We start from the raw sequence: 10,598 nt of genomic DNA on the forward strand, positions 1-10,598 counted from the left end.
CTTTGACTGGAAACGCGGAGCCCCCAAAGAGCAGAGCAACGGATCTCTTACACTTGCGCAACGCTGGATCAAGGGAAAATTGAGCTTTTAAAAGGCTGTTATATGGCCCTGATATTAACACAGAATCCGAGGGCACTTTACAAAGAAAGGAAAAAAAAAATGCTGGGAATCATAATCTTACTTTATAAAAAAAGAAAAAAAGCATTCCACCCTAAAGGAAGAATCTCTCCCCTCCCCTTTCCCCGAGGAGTCAGCCTTGGAAGGAAAAAGCCCCCAACTATTCTTAATTTCCTCTTAAGTAAAGGAAAGAACTCAAAGGCGCCTTCTTGAACTCAGCTGCCGCTCTCGTCGCCGCCTCCGTCCCAATCCGCCCAGCTCGCCTCTTTCCCCCTCCTCACTCTCCCTCCATATTAGCCGCGGTGGGGCTCCCGCTTATGGCCCAAACTACTTTTCCTGATTTGGAGGTTTAAGTTTCGCAAGTAGCATTTGTGCTCGGAGCGCCCCCTCACCCCACGCATGGAAACTCCCAGTCCCTCCCCGGGAGAACATCCCCAGGACGCCCTCCCTGCCTGTCCGGCGCGCACACCCAAGTGGCCCCGGAGCCCGAGTTCGGACCTCCTCGGCCGCTCACCTACCTCGGCGTGGACCCAGGCGACCGCCACCAGCGCGAGCGCGAGCCAACGTGTCCACATCTGCGGAAGAGAGGAGAGCGAGACTGAAGGCGCCGGGCCCCGCGCCCACGCCGGAAACTTCTCCGGGTCCCGCAGACTCGCCCCCTCCGCCCGGTCACCCTCGGCCGCCCGGTCACCCTCGGCCGCCCGGAGGGGTCTGGCCACCGAGCCCCGCGCCGCGCGCCCAGCTCTCACCATGGTCCAGTCCGGGTCTCCGGAGGGCGCGGGGCTGGGCGGCTGCAGCGAGCTCTAAGGGAAGGTGGGAGCTCCGCTGCTCGGCAGCCTCCGAGGAAATCCGACCTGCGCTCGCCGCCCCTTAAGACCCCTCCCTCCCCGACTGCCTGCCCCCCAGCTCCTCCCCATTCTCCTCCCCTTCTGCAGCAGCGGCCCCCGCCGCTCGCGGCTCCGCTCGGTCCTCCCCGCCCCTCGGTCTGGGGAGCCCGCGTGCGTCCCGGCGCCGCCCGAACCCCCCTCTCCTCAGGCCTCCGGGACGCGGAGGCAGAGACAGAGAGGGGGTGTCCGGGGGGCGCTGCAACAAAGGCGGAGAGGGGTGGGGGGCCGAAACCCCACCCCCGGGAGGGCCCGCTGGCTTGCGGCAGCCCTGGCGGGCGGTGGGCGCGGGCTGCGGCGGTGGCCAGGTGGGCGGTGCCGCAGGGGGCTCCCCTCCGGGTGTGGGGCGGAAACGTGCAGGAAAGGGCGCCGTGCGGCCTGGGGAGCCGGAGCCGCCCCCCACGACTGATGGAGAGAGGGCCGGAGGTGCAGAGGGACCCTCACGGCCCAGGGACCAGGGCGTCACGGCAGACAGAGTGCGAGGAAGTGCGCGCAGGGCCCTGAAGACCAGCCAGCATGGGGAAGGCTGATTTGGGTTCAACCGTGAATTTCCTCGGGGAGAGGTGGGAGCCGCTCCCCTCTGCTGAGAAGATCTTGACTCCAGCGTTTGCCAGCAACCTCATCCCGTCCTTCGCTCTGGTCCAGGGGCGGTGTCCCCCTCCTCTCTTCTGCCACCCCCCCTATCACCTGTGCCCTTGCTCCCACCCCAGTCGTCCCAGGTCCCCTCCCTCTTCTTGCTTCCCATCTCCACCGACTTCTTCCCAGGGACCTTCAACCGTACGCTGCCTCTTTGAAGGTGTTAACTCCCCAAACACCTAGCTGTGGCTTCTTTCCTACCTTGTGTCTGGTGTGTCTGGTGCTGAGAACAAATCCATTTGACACCTCAGATTTAACATGCCCAACGCTGAGCCCCACTTCTCACCAGCTCCCAGGCCTGCTCATTTACCTCTTTCAGAGGAGTGCCATCAAAACATTTCCCCACTTCCCAGACGCCCGTTTCACCGTGTTCTGGCAGTTTTCCCTTTGAGATCTCACATGCATCTCTTCACTGCCGTTCACATTTCCACTTCCCTAGGCCAGACCTTCATCCTCCCTCATTCCGGAATTCTGGAAACCACCTCTGGTTGCTTTCCAGCTCCAGGCTCTCCTCCCCTAGTCTCCGCTGCAACCCATTGCCTATTTTCACTACCTGATTTTAACACTGTCCTCAGAAACTTTCAGCACTCTTCTTCCACATTGGATCTAAATTCTTTCCTTAAAGTCTCCCATTACTGGGGCCAACCTATTTATCTAACCACACTTCAACTACTTAATATACTCCCTTTGCTCAAATCAAGCCAGTATTGTCATTGTCCTCTGAACTTCTCATATTCATTGGTTTGTTGAGTGCCTACTGTTGTGGTTCTAGGGGGTTTCGGATAGCACCCATGTTCCCCACGCACGTTCGTGATCCATTGAGATAGCCGCTGGAGTCAGACTGACGGAAAGGAAAACCTCAGCTTTGTCCTGAGCGGGCACTGGAAGGGTGGCCATGGCTTAGATCTGTGAGGACAATGGATCTGCATGTACTTCACCCCAGAATTAAATAAAATAAGACATGTTAAATGGTTCTTGTAGTACCTGGCAGTCCCAAGAGGAATTGGACAATTTGCTGTGTAACACTGGGAAGCCAGAACCACCCCCCACTTCCCATGACTGATAGAGAGGGCTGGAGATGCAGAGGGATCCCTTTTGTGAAAATCTGCTTTTGCAAAATTGACTGCAGTTTTACAGTTTCTGGAAAAGCAGAAAACACATGATTTCTAGGGCAGGTGAGCTCCCCAAACTTGAGGGGTCAGAGCGACACATACTTAGTTCCTCTTTCAAGCTCACCAGTCAGACAACTCATTCCTGCTTCCTTGATATGGAAAAAAGAGAAGTAGGGAATAGATGTCCTCCCCATCCTCTGTCCCAGGCTCTGTGCTAGGATTGAAGGCAAATGTGATGTATAAGGTTTTGCTCCTGCCCTCTAATAACTCAAAATACTTTTTATCCCTCGCACATCAACTGCACCCCTTCAGAATCTGGCATGATCTCCTTTCCTTTCTTCCTCCTTGTATCTATTCAAAGTCAAAGTCTGTCTTTCTCTCTCCAGGACCCAAGTGAAGTTTCTTTGCTTCTCTAGCACCATTTCTGACAATAACTTGGCATAGTGGACCTGAGGTTTAAAGTCTAACAAATCTGGCTTTCAACGCGGTCACTACCACTTACTAGCTGTGTGACCTTCATCAAATTATTTAAACTCTCTGACTCTAGGTTTCTGCATCTGACAGATAGCAATGATAATGTCTTGCAGAGGACTGTGGAATGTAATGTGGTAGGTTAAAGTGCCTGGCAAGTAATAAATGGTGGCCATTATTTCATTAACCCTGCTTTGCATCTGAGTTGCTGTTGGTACTGTGTACTAGTACTACAGACCCATTCAACACGTCTTGTTTTATTTAATTATCACAACAAACTGAAAGGCGTTTTTTTTATTGCTTCCGTTTCCCAAATAAGGAAACTGAAGCTCAGAAGAATTTGGATACTTTTCCAAGGTTAACAGTCGGCTATACTGGCATGTACAACTTGGCATTTTATTTCATACTGTTATGCGATGTTTAACACTTGTTCACATAGTTGTTGTTCTTGATTGTCCAGCTAGATTTTAAGATGCTGAGGGCATGAACAGTTTTGTTTTTTTGTGTTTTGTTTGTTTGTTTATCTTGGTTCTCTCTACGTTTGGGGCACAATCACTGGATTTGATTTTGTCAAAATTACAGATTCTTGTTTGATCGAGGGCACCACAGAAAAAATAATAGATTAGAAGGAGATACTCAATATCTAAAACTGACATGGAACTCATAAGTGCAATATAAATGTCACTCCTGCAAATCAGTAAGAAAAAGGCTGGAAACCCAAGAGAAAAATGGACAGAGGGTAGGAACGGGCAGTTCCACAAAAAAGGAATCCCAAATGACCAAGAAATAGATGCTCAAAAATCACTGGTATTATTTAAACTGCACAACGATCCTATGAAATCAGTATTATTTTATTACCTGCATTTTACAGGTAAGGAAATTGAGACACAGGGATTTTACGTAATTGGTCCAAGGTTATACATTAAGTGGTAAACATTACTTTACAGTCATCAGAGGCAAAAATTAGACAGTTGGACAATGCTAAATGTTAGTGTGTGAGTAGTACAGTCTTTCTGGTGTATTGTTGTGATTAAGAGCCTGGATTTAGAAGCCAGTTTGCCTTGGTAGTAAATCTTGGCTTACCTACTTACTATGTAACCTTGGGCAAGCTATGTACCTCTCTGCATCTCAGTTTCTTCACTTGTGAAGTGGGGATAATAATAGTCCTGATTTCATAGGGTAGGGATATTGTACAGATGAAATGTGTAAATATATGTCAAGTACTTTTAATAGTGCCTCATACATAAGCTTATAATTATTGTGTGCTACTAAGGGAGTGATTCAATAAAAGGTCCTTGCAGGTACTCATGATAACTCTACTACAGAATGGTTAATGTCACCTTCTACGATGAACAAAAAGCGAACAAACAATAACAACAAAACAAACTGCATGAAGGAGTTGACAGCTGTAACAGGAATTTTTTTGGTTGCAGGTAATAGAGAAGCTGACTTAAATAAATGGAATTTATTGGCCATACAGCTAAAAAGTCCAGGGGGTAGTTTTGGCTTCAGGAAAGACTTCATCCAAGAGCTCAAATAAGGTCACCAAGGATCCAATTTCTTGCCATCTCTCACCTTTACCTCAAGCAATCTTATTTTATCCCTGGGTTTCACGCAGTGGCTCCTGGGAGTTCCAGTCTATGCTCTGAGGGTGGGAAACTGGTTGTAGTGCTGGCCTTCTCATGCCCTTGGACCACACCATCTGGATGAAGGAGAGAGCCTCTTTTGGGAGCTGCTACAAAAGTCCTGGGATTTGTGTTTTTTAAAGCCTAAATCCAGTTTCTTGACATCCTCATGCTGATCACTGTGACTAGGGGGCTGGGCTGGGCTAGATAGGCTTAAGCAAATAAGGATGACCCAAAAGAAAATCAGGGTCATGTCAGGAAAAGAAGGGACTGAATGCTCGGACTAGCTGAACAATGTCTACTGCAGCAACAAATCACCAATCTACACTATGAAACCGGTATGCTCCTAAGTGGGATGTAGGCTCCCCAGAGGGCATGAGAAAAAAATATTAGAACTTCTATTTTTACTTATTTCCAATCCAAAAATAGAAATTGACTTTGCAAATAAGTAGATAGACTCCGGCGCCCATATTTAATCCATATGTCAGACAGTCATGAGTTATACTCCATTGCCAAGTACCATGAGGAGAGTGGGCGTTCTCCCACACAAAGGGACTGACAGCAGCTAGCTCCTTTTAACATATTGTAATATATTGCAGTGTGCCCACTTAAATGGATTTACATATTATACTATTTAGTTTTAATTAAATTAGATTAAAGACATTTCAGCTTTGAAACCATAAATTGAGGATAAAGCTTTTTCCTATTGATAAGGAAAGGGCAGAGCTGACATGTTTTCTACTTCTGGGAAGTTCTGTCTTTCACATAGACAAGGTAAAAGCAATAACTTGATCATATCAGACAATAAGTCAGTCAAAAACCTCAGAAGTAACAATAAGGCTATTTGAAATATTGGTTCACATTTATTGTTACTAGTAATAACTTCATCCTAAGAATGCTTTGAGAGATCAGTTAAAAATATTTAGGTTTGACAAGAACCTTAGAAACTATCCAGAATATAAAGACAAATACCTCTTTTTTTTTCTTGGTGATGTCTGAAGATATGCCATATTCATTTCAATCCTTTACAAAATTTCTCTCAATGTTTCACAAATAAGTAAATAAACCACTGGAACTCTTTGGTGGAAGATTTTTGAACAGACTAAAAATTTTTGTTGAAGTTTTAAAATGTGCATATATGAGAGTTTTTATGGATGCCACATCTTTATTGTTTTAGACAACAAAATCACCTAATGATGAAATACTTCTGAATATCCAATTTGAGAATATTTTCTCCACAGCACAAGTTTATTTTTAAAAGCAATTACATTGTCACTCATTATTAGCATCACAAATTTTCCTTGAAGTGGTAGATTGTGTGTGGATTTTTTAAAAAATCTGATAGGTAGCATTCTACTTATCACACAAAAAGACAACAAATTTGGAAGAGCTGTTTTATGTCAAAGATTTGTCTTCAAGTTCAACAACATTTATGGCCTCTGTCCCAAGGTAATCTGTGAGCCTCAGTCAGTGTGGTATAAAATATTTTCATATTCCATATCATTTTACTTCCCATAACATTTTTTAAAGATTTGTTTATTTGTTAGAGAGAGAGAGAGGGAAAAACAGCATGCATGCAAGTGGGGGGAGGGGCAGAGGGAGAGAACCTCAAGTAGACTCCCAGCTGAGCATGGAGCCCACTTGGGGCTTGATCCCAGGACCCAGAGATCATGACCCTGAGATCATGAACCTGAGCCGAAATCAAGGCTCAGACACTTAAACGACTGAGCCACCCAGGAGGCGCCCCTCACTTCCCATATGATTTTTAAGTATTACAAATATTTGCTTTATGTTAATTTATAAAAGTAACCACATCAATGTCTTCCTGTAGGACGCTTTGCAGCTCTGGCCCGGGTGTCTTTGCTGCAGTAGCTCAGTTGTGAATAGTGCAGTAAAACATTCCATGTGTGAGCACAGCAGTGGAACTTTACCCTGAATCCTTCTTCTGCTCCATTCAAAGAAGCCATTCCTCTGTAGCTTCACTTACATGGTTCTTGCAGAAAATACTGCTTTCACTCAAGAAGTCATTTATTATTTAGAATCTATCTTTCCCAGTAGAGGTTTCTTTAGCTGCTCACAAAAAAAATCAGTTCTTGGTTTATTTCATTATTGAAAGAGAATGTAGCCAATAGAAGAAGAGAAACATTTGAAACATCTATGGTTTCACTTACTATATGGCAAATCTGCATGAATTTGCTCAAATACTTGTTTTCCCTGCTAATCTTCATGTATACCTATATGAAGATTATATATATATATAGTTTATTGAATTTTTTGCTAATTCCAGTGGTGTATGCTGACCAAGGAGTGCACTTTAGCTTGTCACCATATCGGTTTCCCTGTACTATTTCTACAATCCTGATTAGAACAGGAAGACAATTGTTTCCCCTAAGGGCATGTCTTTTGCCATTAAGTCAGGACCTTAAAAGAAAGTCTTAGACATTTACTAAAAATTTTGACAAAATTTCTATGTATATTTGGAGTGTATTGGTCTGCTAGGACTGCCATAACAGAATACCACAGACTGGTTGGCTACACGACAGCAATTTATTTTTCAGACGGTTCTGGAGGCTGGAAGTCCAAGATCAAGGTGCTGGCTGGGTTGGGTTCGGGTAAGCTCCCTTTCCTTGGCTTGCAGATGGCTACCTCCTCACTGTGTCCTCACATGACCCTTTCTCTGTGTGCATGCATCTCTGGTAGTTCTTCCTCTTCTCAGGAACACCAGTCCTGTGGGATTAGGACTCTACCTTTCTGACCTCATTTAACCTTAATTACCTTCTTAAAGGCCTTATTTCCAAATATAGCCACACTGGGGATTAGGGCTTTGACATACAGATTTTGAGGAAATGCAATTCAATCTATTATAGTGAATTAACGTTTTTTACCCCTGACACTCGTAAAACCAAATATCGAAATAAACTAGACTTAGACCTTCAATTCTGTCACAAAAAGTTCAGCAAATATTTCCAAATGAAATAAAAACATCACTCTCACTAAATCTATTATTTTTTCCGGTGAGAGCAAAAAAGGTTTTTTGACCATTAATAAGCAAAATGAAATGCTATTAAAATGTTGATTATTTTCTCTTTAACTCATTTTGTTATTTTATATTTTGTATATGTTTTATAGTATGGATACTATATTTGCTCATTGTTATTGGTGGAGGTATGTGACTATCAAGTTTGAATACCATTGCCACAGAAAACTAAATCTCACACTTTGGCCAAAAGAACAATTTCAGAATTGAGTAGAATATTTGTTACTTTTAATCACATTTATTGTGACATTAATCAAATTCATCGTGACATTTTGTTTAATCATAGAGAACACCTGTGACAAGATGCTTTCATCAGCAACTTAGAGAAATAAAGTATTTATCAAATATTTCCATGTTTATTGACATATACAGAGCAATGTGTAATTTAAATGTATGCCTATTCTGCTCTGTCTAAAGGTGCTAGATCCACACAATCTCCTTCCAGTTAATTTCTGAAAATTCCATAATTCATAGTATAAAATTTCATGTTTTATTCACAAAACTATGATGCATAATAATCAATCTACTTGTCATGAGCTTGGCAGGCCTATTAATTTGCATAAATATGAAAATTTTATATGATGAAATCCTCATGATATTCAGCACACATCTACTCCTTTTGCAGTCAGCATGTTTTCACTTCGGGTAACCATATAGTTTCCCTCTAAGATCCCATTCCTCTTCCACTCTTTATCTGTGTGTTCTACTCCACCCTAGAGGTAAAGCAGTGATCTAGAGTAAGCCAATCAGTGCTTTTCATTCCCTTGGTCGCAGTTCAGGAGTAGGTATCTGACAGAAGTCAGGCCAAAATCTCACATGCCAAAAGAACACTTCTAGAATTTAGTACAATATTTATTATTGTTAATCACATTCATTGTGACATTAATCAAATTCATTGTGACATTTTGTTTAATCATTGAGAGCACCTGTGACAAGACGCTTTCCTTACCAACGTGGGGGAATAAAGTATCTATTAAATATTTACGTGTTTATTGACCTATGGGCCAATGAGATCCAATTCCAAGATTTTTGTTCTATCCAATAGGCACACTAACCCTCTCTTCCACTGGCCCAAGTATAAGGCAATGTGAGTCTGAAGCTGCAGGAGGCTCCCTCCTGGGGCCAGAGATACTGCCAACCCTAACGAGGCAGAACCTAGAGATGGGGCCCAATAATGTCATCAGGGCCTCAAATTGAACTATTCCTGATTGGTCTCAGACTCTTTAGCTTTGTTGTCTGCTTGTTTTTGCTCAAGCCTCTTAAGCTGGTTTTTGTTTTTTGTTTGTGTGCTTTGGGTCACAATTGAAAAAAATCCCAACTGATCATGGGCCAATAATATAATTACAGAGTGTTTAAAACAATAAAATAGTTAGCATAAACGACAGTCCTTTAAGTCTAATATTTTTAAGAGTTATGAAACATCAAAGCTGGGAAAAGGAAATGAATTGCTCAAACGCTTGCAGAATAGCAGACATTCTGTCCACTGCATGCGGCTGCCTCCTCCATTCCCCAGCCTGCTGCAGACATGGGCATGTGTATTATTTAAGACATCTTTAATGCAAGTTACTAAACTCAACTCATACTAGCTTAAGCCAAAAGGGAACTTACTGGCTGGTGAGGGTATATGGGGTTAAAGGAAGATCTGCAGGAACTAAGGTCTCAGGGACTTGAATGGGACTTATGGTAGGCTAAAAATGTGCTCACTGCATCCTTGTCAAGATATTCACATCCTAATCTCTGGAACCTACAAATGTTACCTTACAAGCAAAGAAGAGAATATTATATGGCACATCTTGTAAGGAACTTGACAGGAGAAGCTTCTCCTGGATTGTCCAGGTGGGCCCTAAATGCAATCGCATGCATCCTTATAGGAGACAGGCAGAAGGATATTAGCCACAGACAGAAGAGGCAAGGAGACACACACAGAGAAGGCAACATGAAGATTGAGGCAGAGACTTGAGTGGGGCAGCCACAAGCCAAGGAACACCTGAGAATGCTGGCAGCCACTGGAAGCAGGAAGAGGCAAGAAACAGATTCTCCCCCAGAGTCTGCAGAGGGACTGTTGCCCTGCCGACAACTTAATTTGAGTCTTCTGGCCTCCAGAACTGGGAGAGAAGAAATTTCTGGTGTTGTAAGCCACCATGTTGTAATGTAATATTTTTACGGCAGCACCAGGAGATGAATACAGGACTCAATGCTATAAGTTCTCTCTCTTTCTCTCTTTTCTCCCTCTCTCATTAGACTCTCAGCTTATTCTGCAGTTTTAGTTTCTCCATATGGCTGAGGAGATGGCTAGTGCAAGTCCCAAAATTGCATCCTCCCAGCTTTAGAACCTTGGCAAGAAGAGAGCGTTTATTTTCCCAAGGTCCATACATCCAAGCCAGGGAAAGATTCTGATTGGTCCTCTTTGTGTCCTGTGCCCCCCACCCTCCTTGGACAAAGCATACTGACGAGGGGGAGGTCCTGTGGTTGGCTGTGTTTGGTTCATGATACCACTCCTCCAACAAGCAGCATACTCTGATTGATAGCTTCACAAACCACATGGTATGGGGGAGGCGGTTTTTCCAAAAAAGGGGCACTGGGCAGACTAAAACAACAAATATCCACCGCAAGGCAGTCGGCCAGATTCCTGGGCTTTTTCCCAGCCTGGGACACCAATGAGGACGTGTAGGGTCGTGAACACAAGAGAAAGAGACTTGTCCCTGAGATGTGGGAC

At 44.2% G+C, this 10,598-nt stretch overlaps 1 protein-coding gene across 1 annotated transcript in view; it reads right to left on the reverse strand.

Moving 5' to 3' along the window:
- Nucleotides 1-991, reverse strand: part of FSTL1 (follistatin like 1) — a 52,577-nt gene extending 51,586 nt beyond the window's left edge. The window contains exons 1-2 of the mRNA XM_021692737.2: nt 867-991; nt 636-692 (exon numbers count right to left, since the gene is read on the reverse strand). Of these exons, the coding sequence (XP_021548412.1) occupies nt 636-692; nt 867-869 (60 nt within the window). The 5' untranslated portion in view covers nt 870-991. The remainder of the gene's footprint in view (nt 1-635; nt 693-866) is intronic.
- Nucleotides 992-10,598: the final 9,607 nt, after the last annotated feature.

The sequence above is a fragment of the Neomonachus schauinslandi genome, chromosome 1 (genome assembly GCF_002201575.2).
Source record: "Neomonachus schauinslandi chromosome 1, ASM220157v2, whole genome shotgun sequence".
Lineage (NCBI taxonomy): Eukaryota > Metazoa > Chordata > Mammalia > Carnivora > Phocidae > Neomonachus > Neomonachus schauinslandi.